The sequence below is a fragment of the Rousettus aegyptiacus genome, unplaced genomic scaffold, assembly GCF_014176215.1.
Source record: "Rousettus aegyptiacus isolate mRouAeg1 unplaced genomic scaffold, mRouAeg1.p scaffold_m13_p_6, whole genome shotgun sequence".
Classification (NCBI taxonomy): domain Eukaryota; kingdom Metazoa; phylum Chordata; class Mammalia; order Chiroptera; family Pteropodidae; genus Rousettus; species Rousettus aegyptiacus.
In genome coordinates, this window is record NW_023416309.1 from 41,418,030 (window position 1) to 41,435,628 (window position 17,599).

Consider the following 17,599-nt stretch of genomic DNA (forward strand, 5'->3'; position numbering starts at 1 on the left):
TTCAATGGAATACAATAATTGTGAACAAATACAAAGTGATAGAAAAATATATTGAATGGAAGCTAAAAGGCCAGTTTCAAAAATGTCAAGTTCCTTTATTCATCACTTTTAAGAAACAGGTTCCCATCAAAGAAACTTTTAAACCCTACAATTGATAATTTAGGTTCTCTGCACCAACTTTTCTGACGTTGTCTCTAGGTACAAAGGTACTGCCCGCTTTCTATTTAGCTTAGTGACTTAGTGCTCCACCAAATTTAGTGCCTTGAGTGGATAAGGCCTACAGGGAATAAGAAGTTAGCAAACTGGTACATATGGCTGAACTTTCACCAGTGGTTATGAATTCCCCCCAAAAAGGAGAGGATGTTGTTCAAAACGTTAGCAAAATTTTACTTCAGGGAGGATAAACAGTATTTATTCCTTAATCAAATCTTCCTGGGCCTGGGAATGAAACTAAATTACCATCCCTGAATGGCTCCTAGGTAGCTGCTGTGAAATGAGTAGGGGGGTTTTAGTGTAATTCTGCTTGGACAGATAATCATCACACAAACCTCCCACTCAGTTGTCACAATTAGCACCTCTGCTGGCCGTCTTCATTCCCAGGAGAAGCCAATCAGAAGTGGTCCCTTCCAAACACGGCTGCAGCACACTGGCAAGGAGAGGGGCCGTGTGGGAGGTGAGAGCCTGCATGGAGCTGCTGGTGCTGTCCCATCTCTCAGGCTGGCAATGTGGCATCTCTCACTAGCACTAAATTCACTTCAGAAAAGCAGAAAAGACCTACAATGGCCAGTTCTCTAAAACCCTGTACATTAATTTTTTAAAAATCAATTGGTAAAAAAATTATAGGATGTACATACCTGGTATATCTAGGACAATTAGTAAAAAAATCTACTAGGCAGGCCAACAGGTAGGTTTCTGAAAAATGAAGAATAGATATTCATAAGCTATAAGTGAGATAATTTAAACTTATTTCATTATCTCCCTTGAGCAAAGATAAATCATGGAAAGAAGAGAAAGGATCAGTAAATATAAGCATAGAATGAGTCTACCTGGTAGGTTGAATAGTGTATTCAGAATGTAAAATCTTTCAGTGTCATCTCGTTGGATAAATTTATTTGGATATTGCTCTCTAGTTTCTGGTCTGAAAGAAAAAAATTTTAATTAACTGACACTCAGAAGTTAATACTATAATAACAGAAATATTTATCATTCAAAAATTCATCCAAATATTTTGGTAGCTACATACAAAGCAGGATTCCAAATATTACAAATGAAGATGAACAAGCTTGGGTTCCTGTTCTAAAAGTTCTCAGTCTGATAAGGGAGGTGAGTTACATACATAGACAATTATAACAAGATGAAAAATCACAACTGTTACAATAAAGGTGCAAAGAGCTATGAGAAAACTGAGGAAGGGCAGACCATTTCAACTTAAGGGGTAGAGAGAACTGAATGTGGGAGTGAAGAGAGGAAAACCTAGGAAGGATTCATGAAATTGGTGGCATATGAGCTGGTCCTTAAAGGCTAAGTAGACCAATTCAGAAACTAGTCCAATTTGAGTAGAGAAAGGGGAGCACAAGGGAAAAAAAAAAACCTCGAAAGATAAATTGAGACAGATCATGCTATTGTTCTTATACTTCACAAAAGAGTATCACCGACAGTTTTTAAGCAGAGGGATAAAACCATCAGAGCTGAATTGTAAAACTTTTATATTAGTTGCAGTTTTAGGATAAGGTGGAAAAATATGATGTTACAAAAATGGCTACAAATTCTTCCTATCTCTTTATAATGTGACTGCAATTCCTCTGATTAAGAGACTCCATCCTTGAATACAGTCTTGAACAGCAGTAAATGGGACCCAGATACGAGACTTGGAAAACACTTGTGCATTGGGGCTTACCTACACTTGCTGCACTTGGAACTCTGAGAATACGAAGTGAATGAGAATGAGATAACTCGCTGGAGGATAAAAGGCTACATGCAGAAATGAGGCACCCTAGCCAACAGGCTGCCAACTGCCAGACATGTGAGGCAACTCCAGATCAGCTAAGTAACCCCAGAACTGCCCAGCTGACTCTCAGAATTTTGAGCTACATAAAATGGTCATTGTTCAAGCCACTAAGTTTTAAAGTAATTTATTATGCAGCAAAAGCTAACTGACACAGAGATAAACGACTGGGAGGTCTGTTAAATGATGACTGCAGCAGTCCAGATAAGACCAGTAGGGGCCTGTCCTAGAGTGGTGGCAAAGGAAATTAAAGGGAAAAATATATTCGAGAGAGGTTGTCAAGGTAAAATAAAAAAGATCAGGCAACTGATTGGGTGTGGCAGATGAGCAACATGAAAATCAAAGATAATGAAGCTCACACTGAGGTGTCTCTGAGTTGGCAGTACCATTAACAGAAATATGAAAACTGGAGTAGATATAAGAGTTTTATTTTGGATACCTTAAGCTCGGGTAAACAGATTTTTATAGCCAATTAGAAACAAAGGTCAAGAGTTTAAAACAGAGATTCAGACCTGAGAGATAACTGGAATCGTCTCTGCATAGGTAGTAGGTGAAATTATGAAGACTATTAAAGTAGATGAGACCACTTAAGATACAGAGAAAGATGACTGAGATTATATTGATGGATAACATTTAGGGTTTAAAATAAAGCCAGTGAAACCAAAGTTCGAGATGCACACGAACCTTGGTGAGTGAAATGAAATATTGCAAGAAGAGGAAGGGGGTAATATTAAGAAAAATAGTACAGAGAAACCAAAAAGGAGAACTAAAATATAAAAATGCACAACTGTCATGGTAAATTTCTAGAGATCAACTAATCCAAATAAAGAACCCCAAATTTAAAGTCCGTACTTAAGAGTAATGTGGATAAATTCTTGCTTGGGTTTTTTAACCACAAATGGCACAAACTCTAGTTAGAAATACAAAATCCCATTGCTCCCTGTCTTTGTCACCCATCCGAAATAAGAGTTCTAATAAAGAATAACTTTGTAGAATATCTCATGTTCTAGCCTTCCAAGATTTTCTGTAATGAAAATTAGGGCAGAAGGGAATTGTAATGATATGCTTTCCTCAATCAGGTTTAGCAGGATGACATTGCCCCCTTAGATATACTTTCCTATTCCATCATTAAAGAGTAATTCCTTTACATAAGGATAGTTAACAGTTAATTACTAAGCAATTAGAACCCAAAATGACTTACAAATAAAGTTAACAATTATTTTGTTTAAGTTGAGTGTCAAATTATGCTAGTATATATTTTAAATAAAGATTCATTCAGGGGGAGGTAATGTATTACGAAGGAATGCTAGACTTGGAGTGGGTGGAAAACAGAGTACGGACTACTGCTAACTTTCTGCGACCTACAGAATACAGATTTGATCTCAATATTATTGTATTCTAAAACTTTACGAGTCTTTGTCACTGCCCAAAAAAGAGGCCACAACTCATTGGCAAGGCATGTAAGGTGCTGCCTGATGGAAACCTAACTTCCCTTCCAGCCTTGTCCACCACTATACTTCAATACCTCTCTCCCTCATCTCCACCGTCTCTCCTTCTCCATGGGCTTTTCCTTTTGACTCCACAGACCGTACAGTGCTACGTGCTGTTTGAATGATTCTGCGCTATTTGAATGATTCTGCATTTACTCGAAAATGACTAATTTTTGAAACTCTAATGTGTTTCCTAAAGGAGTTATTTGGAAAGTTTACTGACTTATTTGGGGGAAGAGAGATCTGTGGATATTGAGTTAGTAAATCTAATTGTACTACTAATTTACAGAACTGCTTCCCCTCCTTTTCTTCTGACTACCTCTCCTTGCATTTCACAAAAATTCCTTTTCGGACATTAATAAATAGAATGTTAGTTCATTTTCACTGGGAGTCTGAATTATAGTGATAATATTCCATATGTAAAATAGCTTAGGTTGCTAGTATTTGCAATCACTTCATGTTCTAAATCCTGTCTCCCGATATTTATGGATCTTGACAAACCCCTCATGAGAGGAACAGTGAAAGAAAGGCAGAAATAACAGTGAAAGAAAGGCCTGCCCAGATATGTCAAGATAGGGTGTGTACGCCACACTTTTCTCACTATATATTCTTGGAAATCTTTGAGCCTAACACCAGCTAAAGAGTCTTGCATCAGATTCTTCAATTCTAAGTAGGGCTTTGCTGTTACCTCAGATTTAAAGGAAAGTCTAGTATGGTTTCAATTAGCCTGTGCCTCATCGCAAAAGATATTTACCAAAAAAACATTGTCTCTGTAACAATTTCAATGCAGATTATGCAGTTTTTCGACTTTGCCATTGAGAATGAATAATATATGATGAGATACATAAGAGACTAACACATATTCTGGTTTTAAGAGTTGCTCTGACACTCACACAGTGTCACTGGTAAATTAAGTAATATGACAGAGAAGATGTAATGTAATGTAACTATAAAGCCAAAATTATAGAAGTTGTCAAATTGTGGTATTGTGATTTTTTTTGGCTCGTGTTTACATTGTACCATTCAATGAGTTTTTTTTCCAATTACAGTTGGCATACAATAGTATAATAGTTTGAGCTGTACAGTGCAGTGATTAGAGATCTGTATAACTCACAAAGTAATCACCCCACTAAACCTGGTACCTCTCTTCCCCCTTACATATTAATTTCAACATTATTAACTATTTTCCTTATGCTACACTTTATATCTACATGTCTATTTTGTACTATCCATTTGTACTTCTTAATCCCTTTGCCCTTTTCTCCCATACCTCCGACCCCCCTCTCATCTAGTATCCCTTAAAATATTCTATGAGTTTATATCCATTGTTGTTTTCTGTTCTTTAGATTCCACGTGTACATGAAATCATGTGGTATTTGTCTTTCTCTGACTTATTTCATTCAGTGCAATACCCTCTAGGTCCAACAAGGCAATATCTTTTCCATCCCCTTCCTTTTAGTGTGTATCTGTCTTTTAACCTAAAGTAAATCTCTAGTTGGCAACATATGTAGGGGTCTTATTTTCTTATCCATTCAGCCACTCTATCTTTTGGTTGGAGCACTTAATTCTTTTCCATTTGAGGTACTTGTTGACAGGAATGTAGTTATTATCATTCTTTGTTTTTGATACATGTTTTTTCCTGTAATACTGGCTTGGTGCTGATAAATTCCTTTAGCTTATTTTTGTCTGAGAAGCTCTTTATCTGTCCTTTGACTCGAAATGTCAGCTTTGCTAGATAAAGTATTCTTGGTTGTAGATCCTGGGCTTTCAACATATTGAATATTTTGTGCCAACCCCTTCTATCCTGAATAGTTTTTGAGAAATTGGCTGCCAGTCTATGGGTACTCCCTTGCAGGTAACTAAATGCTTTTCTCTTGCTGCTTTTAAGAGTCTTTCTTTATATTTAACCTTTGACATTTTAATTATAATATGTCTTGCTGTGGGCCTCTTTGGGTTCATCTTTTTGAGGACTTTTTGAGCTTCCAGGGGTTGTCTATTTCCTTCACCAAGTTAGGGAAGTTTCCTTCATTATTTCTTCAAATTGCTCTTCAACATCTAGTTTTCCTTCTAGTAGCCCTATGACACGGATATTTTTACCTTTAATAGTGTTCCATAGGCTCCTTAAATTATTTTTGTAGTCTTGGCTTCTTTTTTCTTGCCATTCTGAATGAGTGTCCTTGGCTTTGCCATCCTCTATATAGGTCATTTGATCCTCTTCTTTATTCACTTTGTTTATTCCATTTAATATACTTCTCATCTCAGGTAATGTGTTCTTCATTTCTGACTGGTTCCCTTTTATAATTTCCATTTCTATTATGTTTTTTTATTTCTTTGTTAAAGTTCTCACTGAATTCCTCTAAACTTCCCCAAAAGTTCATTGAACATCTTTATAACCAGTGTTTTGAACTCTGCATCTGATTAGATTGTTTGACCTCATTATTTCTGGATCTCTGTTCTGTTCTCTCATATGGTTTCTGCTTCTTTGTCTTCCCATTTGGCTGCTTTTCTGTGTCTATGTACTAAGCAAAGCTCTTAAGTCTCATGGTCCTATGAGTGCTTTGTGTGATAGATGTTCAGGGACACAGTCCTGAGAGGGGTTCAGCTGCAGACCCAGTTTAGCCCTAGCCTGTGCCCCTCAGGGGCCACCTGTTAAGATTCAGTAAGCAATTCGCAGATGCTAAACTTATAGTTGCCTCAAGAGACCATGCCAAAAACTGAAGTCAGCTGCCACTAGTGTGAGTCTTGGCGCTGCTCAGCACAGAGCACTGGGCTTACTGAGGACACAACTGGATGTGGCTTGGGTGGGACTCCTCTGAGCTGAGTGACCTATGTAATTCAGTTTGATGACCTCTCTCAGCTATGGTGGCACTGAGTCCACACACTGGGAGTGGGAAGGATTCAACAGAGGAACAGTGGATACTGCCAACATCTCTGCCTGGAGGGAGAAAGCCTTGCCTCTGGTACGCTTGCTCCAACAACTCGGTGTCTGCCCGTAAGTCCCTGCTGACCCTGTGCAACCAATCCAGTGCTGGTGCTCAGTGAACAGGTCCGTCAACACTAAATTTAATCTGTTGTTTACTAGGGTGAATAGCCCAAATTAATAAGAATAGCAGAAATATTCTGATTATGAAAATAAAGCTTATCCTTACTTGTTTTAAATATCACGCTGTATTCATTTTTAACCCTGTTTTAAAAATTTTTAACATGATCAAATATTTGAAGCTATTCATTGGAATATAAGAAATCATGTATTAATTATTAAAAATCTCAGTCATTTATACTGCTGTAATTTTAAATGTTTCAAAGCATACTTTTTTATATACATACCTCTTCTGTGCAGCTACCTGAGAACTGTATTAAAAAGGAGAAAATAAAAATCTTAGAATTTCAAATAAGTCAAAGCCACCAGAGTTTTTTGGGGGCAAGTTTCAAGATTAGCTTTGTTGGATGCTGTATAATTAGAAGGCACTTAATTTAAACAAAATGAAACTGCTAACTATGTTTATAAGTCAGTTTGGGTCCTAACTGCCCAATAAATAATTGTTAAGTATCCTTATGTAAAAGAGTTATGATAAATGAACAGGATAGTATTATGACATTCAGGGAGACAATGTCATCCTCATGTTGTATGACTATAAAAACACTATAAAGAGGTTAAAGGTTTCTTTGTACTCACCCCCTTATAAAGTTAAATCCATGTGCACAGACCAAAAGGTTTCCATAGGCATCAACTTTCAAAAGATTTCCATATAGTGTATCAAAGACAAGTCCCCTATGTAAAAATGAAGACGAAGGCGATAAGCAAAGTAATACAGGCAATAATCTTATGTAGTATTATTACTCAACCACCATGAACCAACTTTATCTTATTCAAACTTTATGGCAACTCAAGTATGTCCCAAAACAATATAACCCCAGAGGCTAAAATGAGTAAATGAAATCTTAAAAACTAATCCCAGAGCAACTAAAAAATATTTACTTTGTTCAGATTAACAATCACAACTATTTTCTGTAAGGAATAAGAGCTTAATTAGACAAGGTATAAACTAGAATTCCTCTTAACACAGCTGGTTCCATTTTAAAACAGTCTAAATTTCCTTGAGAACTGAGCTGGCTTAGATTTCCCTCTATCAGATGTTTCATATGGAACATATATAATGGCATTTCAAAAAAAAAAAATCATCTTTCTTAACCTTAAACCCAAACTATCAAGAAGGTAGTTACCAAATTAAGTGTATCAGCAAAACATATAACTGCTTTCCAACAACCAAAAGTAGGTGCACTGGTGATTGATTATTGCCCACCAGTTTTAATAATCCCTTTTCTCTTCCATATATGGATCTTCTTCAATAACAATAAACTAAGCTCAATTCAAAAACAGAAAAGATATATGGTGTACATGAAAAATCTTGGTAATTTAAGAATCAATACCAATTCTTCCCCCAAAGAAAAAGAAAAACCATGAAACACCTTTTTATTTTTATGTTTTGATTAAAGATGAATTTGTTATTATCAATTGTGGGAACAGAGAAAGGGTTCTTAATAAAAATATATATATTGAAAAATTACCTGGTAGGGAATGTAGAATCATAAGCAAAGCTGAGCAGCTCCTGAGGATAGCCAATAGAAACTAATCTCTCCACAGTAAGCTCAAAGCCAAGGGACTCGTACTCCGGAGACTTGTACACTGCACAAAGAGGAAGTTCTCATGAAAAGAACAGTCAATTAAAACGAAAGGCAAATGAACGAATTTTTACTCTCCTATTTCCTTCCTCCTCCTAAATCTGCCGTTTTTCTTCTGTTCCCTCAAACTCCATGTTTTGTGCTGCCCTGAGTAAACTCAGAACTCAACTGTTAGTCTCTGGAAATAGGAGCAGCAGCAACAAATAAATTATCAGACATTTCAGAATGGTTCCTCCATTCTTAAGAACCCTAATCCAAATATTTTTTCCACTTTATCCTTTCTTTCGTGCTCACAATCTAAAGGGAGAGCATAATACTAATACATATGGCTGTGAAATTAACTATGAGTAACCGTAAACAGAAAACTAGGTAGAAAGGTTTATTCATGTTGAAGGCTTCATGGATGTGCACAACTAGTGTAGGAATCCTTCAAAATGAGCTTTTTAAAAAAACCAGTCTGAGAGTTGCAGGTGGGTAAAAAAGGAGAAGGGACTGATAAATACAAATTGGCAGTTACAAAATAGTTACGGGGATATAAAGTATTGTTTAAGGAATATAGTTAATAATATTGAATTAACTATGTATGGTGTCAGACAGGTGGTAGATTTATCATGGTGATCACTTTGTAAGTTATATAAATGTTGTATAAATCGCCAAGTTGTAAACCCAAAACTAATATAATACTATATGTATAATGATATTGTATAATCGCAATTTAAAAATAAAAAATTACTGAATTTTTTTTTAAAAGAGTAAGAAAAACAGTATTTTGGGAATTCTTATTTGGCTTAGTAGTTGCTTTACAGTCCTTCAATCAGCATAATTCTATTTGTCAGGATTAACTTATTTTCTTATTAGCTCTAACAACATTATAGTCATCAAAATTGCATTTTAAAAATTATTACTGCAAAAATCAACCATAAAAAGACATGTCTGAGAAAATCTGGATATGAACTGGGAGTCAGACATTAAAGTATTATGACTCATTTTATTAGACACGATTATGGAAGGATTGGGATGTGCAAGGGCATGTATAAAACATATACATATTCTTATCTGCCAAAGAAACATACTTTTCTAGGTGAAATTGGACTTTGGAATATAGGAGTTTCTTTCTCCCACTGTATATGCCTGAAATTTTCTATAATGAAAACTTTTTAGAATCATCATTGCAGTTCAGCATAAAGAAACAGTTGCTCCTTTACATTTCTTCCAAATGAAATATTAGGTAAGAATCCTTCCATCAGTCTCTAGGAGTGCGTTAAGCCACATTAAAAATAATAAAAATAAAAAAAGATCTGCAATCTTGCTAAATGCCAAATGAGGTAAAAAAGTCCGTTGTTCTTATAGTCTCATAATAATGCAACTAATATTATTACATTATTATAGTTCTCCTATCTATGACTCGCACATATAGTGTATGCTCAAAATGATTTTTTTCATTGCAATTAGTCTGCCAATCCGAGTTAATGCTAATATTTTAATGAGTACGTTTCAACTTTCCCTTCCAAAAGCAATCCTTTAGAACAGGGGTCTCCAACAGCTCAGCCATGGACCTACAGTAGTGATCCATGGCCTGTTAAGAACTGGCTGGCACAGCAGGAAGTGAGCAGCAGGTAAGTGAGCACAGCTTCATTCGTGTTTGCAGCCACTCCCTAGCGCTCGCATCACCACCTCAGCTCCACCTCCGACCATCAGACATTAGATTCTTGTAGGCGCACCAGTCCCTGGTGACAAAAAGGCTGGGGACTGTTACTTTAGAATATTTCTGAAAATACATAAAAGAAACCAGTAATACTGGTTGCTGCCACAGAAGGGAGATGAACAGCTAAGACTTTCACATATTTTCTTTTGCACTGTTAAAACTGGTAACATGTCAATGTACTTATCTATTTTTCAAATTAAACTAAAATTTTAAATAAAGGTGAGTGTCCAAAGTACTTTAATAAAACTTGTCGTATTTTAAAAGTCTATAATTTTTAAGGTCCTTAAGGAGATGCTTGAATCTCATCTCATTAGAACGATGCCAAAAATGCTGTGGTTTCTTTTGTCACTTTGGTTAATAATAATTTAATACTAATGATAACTCCAGTAACATTTTTAAAACTGGCTACATTTTTTTCCTCCCCTCAAGTCTATCTCCATCCCCACCGCTTCCTCCCAAAATTTTTTTTGAAGCCTCAAATATAAAAAGTCCTAAATCTAGATGATATACTGTGGTAAAGTGAGTGTTACACAAATTCGGATACATTAACAGAAGAACGGGTGTATTATCATAAAAGCAGGAAAGCTTGGTACCCATTGATGGCAATTTGAATTATTTTGAAAATATAAAATATCATCTCTCACCCCACCCAATGCTTCCATGCCAAATGAAATAAAATTTTAACAAAATTTCCATAAAACAAAAATTACTTCTTTATCCTACAGAGCCCCACTTATTTCAAAAAAGAGTGTTAATGAAACAAAATTCCATTATAGCTAACTAATTTGGACAATCCATTGATTCTCATATGATTTGGCCCATATAAAATGTCTTCAATTATTAATTTTTCAAAAGGATAATTTGTTGGATATGCCTCGAGAATAGGAGACAAAAAAAACAAACCTCAATCACCTCCATCCAGGCTAACCCCTAAAAGACCAATTTTCCCTAGTTAGAGAATCAGGTAATTACAGAGTGATTAAAACTCATATCTATGAGATAATTTGGATTGAAACCCAAATCAATTCAGAATTTTTAGTGAAAAAAAATACAGAGGGGGAAAAATCTCAAATCCCCATTTTGCAAGGACGAACCCTAGACGAGCAGAAAAATAAAAAAACCATTATACACTTGCCACATTGTGTTTACTCCAGGGCAGAACTCCTCAAGTGTTCAACTGAGGTGACTTTCCGCCTACAGAAATAAATACTTTAAATTTCCTTTTTCTCAATGAGTTTAGGGTTCTTCCCAAATGTACAATGTAGTTTCCTCATTTGCTGTCCTGAAGTTATATAGCAACTACAAACAGCCGAAATCAGAATTTAGGTCTCCCTGATTCTCATCCAAAGCTCTTTGTGGCAGGGTATACTACACTACTACTGTTAAAAATGAATTTCTAGATTATATAGACCATCAAAACTTAAGTTTGGGTGTTGAAACCCACTACTACCCCTTCATTTTCTTTCAACTAGTCCAAAATAAATTGCTCTAGTCACAGGTGGGAATGGATTTAGCAAACCGAGTCCAAGTTCCACTTTGACAACACTATCTATTTCACTAAGCTCTATATTAATCAGTAAGAACTACGAGCTATTGACATTTTCTCATAAGCTTCCCGGATAATCATTTCAGTAACATGAACTCCCAGGTCATTAAATCATCTGCTAGAGAGTTACACAGTACAACTAGGGCTGGAGAAGCAGAATTGCAGCTGCAGAAAGCACAAGTTTAGATTTTTGTTCCAAGTGCCCTTTGGGAATAATAACAATTTGTTCTGACCTGGTGGCAAAAATGACTATTTCCTGACGCTATAAAGAATGTTATTCCTTAAAAAATAAGCAAATAAATAAAAGTAAAATTCCTCTTTTAAACAACCAGGCCCTTCAAAGCCAGCCTTGAAATATGTAGGGAACCACACATTACCTCAGACTATAGAGCACCATGCCTCTCCACAGCTGCAAAGACTCTAATTTCAACTTCCCTCACAAGCTGGCAAGTAAATGATGCATAGTTTTGAGCTCAATTCTTACAACTGACCTTCCAAAAACACAGCTAATAGCTTCAGAGTAACTAACCTTACACATGCATTTCTTATTTCTTCCTCAAGAAAGTCCTCAGGCCTATCCTAATTTACCCAATATCCGAAGACAAAGGAAAAAGTTATTTTAAGGGTCAGAATCCAAAAAAGAAGACTGCTTTAGCCATTAGAGCAGCACACAGTGTTCTCAGGTTACGTAACTAGCCTATAAAGAGAACAACCAAAGCTTTGAAAGGTGAAGCTACTGAGAGCATTTAAAGACATTCTTTATTCCATCTACAAGGAAAAAACAAATATCAAAAAATATCAACTGCATGTTGTGGGGATGAAAGCTGTGGGCTCTGTTTTGAGGAGATGCTGTTCATACAAGAGAGAACCTAAGTTAGAGGAATCAGTGCCTTTGGAACGAGCCAAATACTTTCTGCAGGGAAGTGTGGTTTCTCATGCACTTTTTACCTTTGCCACCAAGTCACACACTGTGGTAGTAGTTTACAGATTTTAGAAAAAAAGAAAGGGCACACCTCTACAGAGGTTTTAGCCTTGCAGAGTGCTGCTGCCAAAATGAGAACTCACACGAGGCAGACACAGAGTGTGTCACTCCCGTCTTAAAGGAATTACACTGGCTCTCCCATTAAAAACAGTAACAACAAACAACAAACACACAAAGCAGGGCTTCTGGTTGAGATGGTGTAGCTTAACACTGTGCTTGCCTCCTCCCACAACCACATCAAACTTACAACTACAGAACAACCATCATTGAGAAATCACCTAAGATTTAGCTGAACAGAAGTCCTATAACTAAGGCTATACAGAAGCCATAACAAGACTGATGAAAAACCACAAGAAAAAAAAAAGAGAGAGAGAGAAAGGAACTACGCACTGCTGATTAATCTTTTTAAAAGCAACAAAACAAAAACCAAAATCTGGTTTTCAAACTGTTGTGATGGGCTGAAACAGAAAGATACCATTTGGAAATTCGTATGCATAGGAGTTACTGCCCTCTTATTTAGAAGCCCCTGATCATCGCTAAAATTCATGTAATTGGCCATAACAAAACAAGGGTATTGAGCCTAACTAAGTATTGTGCATTATGTACTTTTCTGGCACCCTGGGCCTGGAATTCTAGCCAAGTCTGATCCTGAAATGTTAAGTCAAAAGAAAAAACAAAATTTAATTTATTTTGTCTTAGTTTATTTTCTCTAGCGTATTTCAGGTTTATATGACTAAAACTGAACGCAGCTCGTAAAAAGTATTTAAAATTCACTCACAGTAAAACAGACTAAATAAAGATTACAAAAAACCAGAGCCATCTCATCTTGCTTTTAAGCACTCATTTAAACTAAGTCTACCTGTACCTAACTACTTTTCCATTCTTCCAACACCCAGATTTGTCATTTTACTACGACAAAACCAACCTCATACTGCTAAAAATCTAACCAGATGTCTAAATGTGAACAGAAGGAAAATTTTATTTTGATTTGGTCAGTGGATATTTGCCCTCAATAAGCAGAGTCATATTATTCTTTCATATAGTTAAAGAAACTACCCAGTCTAGTAAAATGACTGACTCAAATATACATGAAGAATCCTTGAAGATATTGACACTTTAAAAATATACATTATTTTAACTTCATAGGGAGTCTTTTTCCCTAGACATATATAGGCTTTTGAAAACATGGTTAGACTCCTCCAACTTCTGGATTTTTTGTGTGTGTGAAAGGGAGATAGCACTAAAGAGCAGAAACAACTAAATATAATGTCTAAAAGCCCTAAAAACATCACAACTAAGAGAAACCACTACCATCAATCACTATGAAAAACAAAAATCCAACCCAACCACCTAAGAATAGTTGCTTGCTTTTATGCTATAAATGTGATCAATATCACATTTCTAGTTATTTAGGCTAGGCAATGTTGGTTTTCTGAGATTAGAATATATTTCATTAAGAAAATTTAAAAATCTTTCCAATTCTCATATAAACAGATACCAGAGGGCTTTTTCCATTTTTCAAAACTATTAGAAAACCCTAAAACAACAGACATAATCATAAATTTTATCTCTAATCCAAGAAATCACAAATGACCTAAAAATACTGAAAATTTCTAAAAAGTCTCAATTTTATTTTATTTAAAATACAAAAAGCTAGATATCATGCAATACTTTTAGTAACATAAACTACAACTAACTCCCAAATGGCTAGATACGTAAATAAGCGAACAACTAGATTTTGAAAGACTGCCAATTTCAATTCATTACAAAAGCAAAATTAAGTGGTAATTCAGAGATTTACTTGTTTAAAAAATTACTAAGAATATTAGAAGAATGTCTATTTTAAAATAAAATGAAAAAAAAATTACCTAACTAAATTTTTTTCCCCTCTGAGATCCTGTGCACCAGAGGTCCCCAACCTTTTTGGCACCAGGGACCAGTGCTCCTATGACAATCTAATACCTAATGATATGAGGTGGAGCTGAGGCGGTGATGCTAGCTAGGGCTGGCAGTAGCTGCAAATACAGATAAAGCTTCACTCGCTGGTCTACTGCTCACCTTCTGCTGTGTGGCCCTGTTCCTAACAAGCCATAACTGCTATTGGTCTGGTCCAGGGGTTGGGGACTTCTGCTGTACACTTTTTAGGAATCTATATTTAGAGTATTATTTTCAATTTGAAAGGAAAACTTAAGATTATTGAGATAACTTAAAATTCTCTTTAACCAAATTTAAAAAACTGAAATAGCTAATACATAATATTTCACCCAAAATAAGAGCAGATCATTGCACTCAATTGCCTGTATAACAGTTAGAGTAACATAAGAAACCTTTGATGTCTACTGTGTACCAGGTATAGTTGGCCCTCCATATCTACGGGTTTTGCATATGCAGATTCAACAAACCACAGACTGAATTATTCAGAAAAAAATACAAAAATCCCAGAAAGGTCCAAACAGCAAAACTTGAATTTGCCACACACCAAGCACTACACTAAATCCACAAGAATGAAGTGATGTGCGGGCATATCCTGCTGTAGCCTATACATAAATATAGGTTATATGCAGACACTACACCATTAAATAAAGGTCTTGAGCATCTTTGGATTTGGGTATCCATGGGGATTGTATGTATTTAGGCTTATACATACAATTCATTTTATAACTAGTATCTCAGGATACTACTATAAAGTTTACAAGACAAAATTTCTGAGATTTGCATTGAGGTAATACGTTCTAACACCTATGTGAGGGTCAGGGGGAAGCAATTGCTTGGTTGTAGCTGACTTCCCTATGGGAAAAAGAGCCAAATGTTGCCAACTATTTGATAACAGCCAGCCTAGGTTTTTACTTCCATTCTCCCATTTTTTAAGTACTGACTTCATTTGAGCCAAACTATGGTCCAGGGTCTGAGTTAGGTCCATAGTCTGAGTAAGGTCCGTGGGCCAACCAGTGTGCAAGCTCCAGTGTATATTTAGGTATTAGGTCTAATATTTCCACATAAGTACTCCCATCTAACTAATATGTTTTGACTGTCCTCCTCGACAAATCCTAAAGAATAAAATTTAGGTACTAAATGAATTAGAAATCCAGGTGGAAATAAATTAATTCTTAAATAACCAACAGAGTATATACTAATAATGTTATTCTATGTATTTCAAGGGAAAATCGAGGGGGTGGATAATAAACAGGAAATAAAGGAACCTTTATGTAGTTTGATCCCCGTACCACAATGTCATAACAATTACGCCATAACAACTGTAATTATCTGAATATGATTCCTCCGGATTACTGTCAAACCAAACAAATGTTCCCAATCATTGAAAGAATCCTAATCACCTCATCATCTGCCAGGTAACAGATTATTAGAGTTCCATGGTCCAACAGGTTTTTATCCATAAGGTTTAACCTAAATCTCTGCTATAGAGTTTGATTCCATTATCATTTGCCCTTTTCTCAGTGGCCATTAGCCCCATGATAAGGCAAACATTCAAAGAACGTATAAGCAGAAAAGTAATGAAACAATGGTAGCTATTATGTTAGGACTATTTTGAAAAGAAGTTTATTTATCTGTGTTGAAAACAACCCATGATATTAAAAAGAAATTATTCATTTTAGTAATTTTACTGATGCCACTAATAATATGGTGTTACATGCTGTTGAGTCAGCTCCAGCTCCTGGTCACCCTATGAATTAGTGATGTCCACAATGTCCTGTCCTCAACAGTTCTGCTCAGCTCCTGTAGACTCATGCCCATAGCTTCTTTTATGGAGTCGCTCCAGCTCATATTTAATATTCCTCTTTCCCTGCTGTCTTCTATTCTTCTCAGCAATACTGTCTTTTCTAAAGAACCTGCCTTCTCATGATATACCAAAAGTAGGACAGCTTCAGTTTTGTCATTTTTGCCTCTAGCAATGTTTCAGGCTTAATTTGCTCTAGGACTCACTTGTTTGTCTTTCTGGTGGTCCGGGGTATCCATATAGCTCTCTTCTAACACCGTATTTCAAATGAATCAATCTTTTTTCCTCACACCAACTTTCACATCCGTACACAGTACAGGCATATCTTGGAGATATTGCGGGTTTGGTTCCAGATCACCACAATAAAACAAATGCTGCAATAAAATGAGTCATAATCTTTTTGCTAGCAGAGGGTCTTGGCTTTAATGTGTAAAAAACTCAACATCTCTGAAGCACAATAAAGCAAAGCGCAATAAAATGAGGTATGTCTATAATCAGTAATATGTGGATTTACTTAACCTTTGTCTCTAATGACACATCTTTGCTTTTGAGGATCTTTCCTAATTTTTCCATTGCTGCCCTTCCTTCTGAGTCTTAGCCTTCCTTCTCTTGACTTCTTGGCTGCAGTCTCCATTTGAATTGACGACTGCACCAAAGTAAGCAAATCTTTAACGATTTCAATGTATTTATTATCTATGTTAAAGTTGTGTATTTATTCTGTAGTCATGATTTTCACATGACATTTATTCACAAAAAAATATTGGTTTACACTTGGATGCTTTTATGATTGGCAATGAATGTAGGGATCCTAAACACTTGTAATTGGTTCTTTCACTCACCATGTAATAGAAGAGACAGAACTGGGTTTTATTAAACAATCTTTTAAATTTCCTAATGCTCTAGGAACAAATCACATATTACTGCAATTCAGAGACATAAATTTAAAATTAGTGAAAACCCTAAATGGAATACAGAAATGACTTAATGGGAATCAAAGCTTGAAAACTAAGTGTAGACTCACATATATAAAAAAGGGCTGCCTAAAAGTTATTTATATATATGTGGAATTTTATTATATAAATATATCCCAAAATAATAGTCTTCAAGGTATTTATCTTAATGAATACAAAGAATTTTATTCATGATATAACACACTGGAGTATTGTTTCTTTTTAAACTCTTTCCTAACACAGAGAGACCACCTCAAAGCATGCTTGGATGCGAAATACCACCTCATTTTCCTGAGAGAAGTAGTATAAGAAATCCTTGAGTTAAGAAAAAGCAGTACAAATAGCCAAATGAAGACTATCTCAAATGGAAATTATAAGACTAAAAGACCTTTAAATTTAAATGCCTTAAAAAAATTACTTCATTGGTATTTTGTCATCTTCCTCTACTTGATTTTTAATTTAATTTTATTAAGGATATTTTTTAATCATAGACAAAAATAGA

The 17,599-nt window shown here is 35.6% G+C and overlaps 1 protein-coding gene across 5 annotated transcripts in view; it reads right to left on the reverse strand.

Moving 5' to 3' along the window:
• NT5C2 (5'-nucleotidase, cytosolic II) overlaps positions 1 to 17,599 on the reverse strand; it is a 73,991-nt gene that overhangs the window by 10,333 nt on the left and 46,059 nt on the right. For 2 of the 5 annotated variants that reach the window (XM_016154496.2, XM_016154498.2), the window contains 5 exons: positions 8,065 to 8,182; positions 7,172 to 7,267; positions 6,823 to 6,846; positions 1,047 to 1,138; positions 855 to 912 (listed from right to left, as the gene is read on the reverse strand). In XM_016154496.2, coding sequence (XP_016009982.1) covers positions 855 to 912; positions 1,047 to 1,138; positions 6,823 to 6,846; positions 7,172 to 7,267; positions 8,065 to 8,182 — 388 coding nt within the window. Of the gene's footprint in view, positions 1 to 548; positions 675 to 854; positions 913 to 1,046; positions 1,139 to 6,822; positions 6,847 to 7,171; positions 7,268 to 8,064; positions 8,183 to 17,599 lie in introns of those variants that run through there. The other 3 variants (XM_016154501.2, XM_016154497.2, XM_036223026.1) reach the window with 2 other exon arrangements.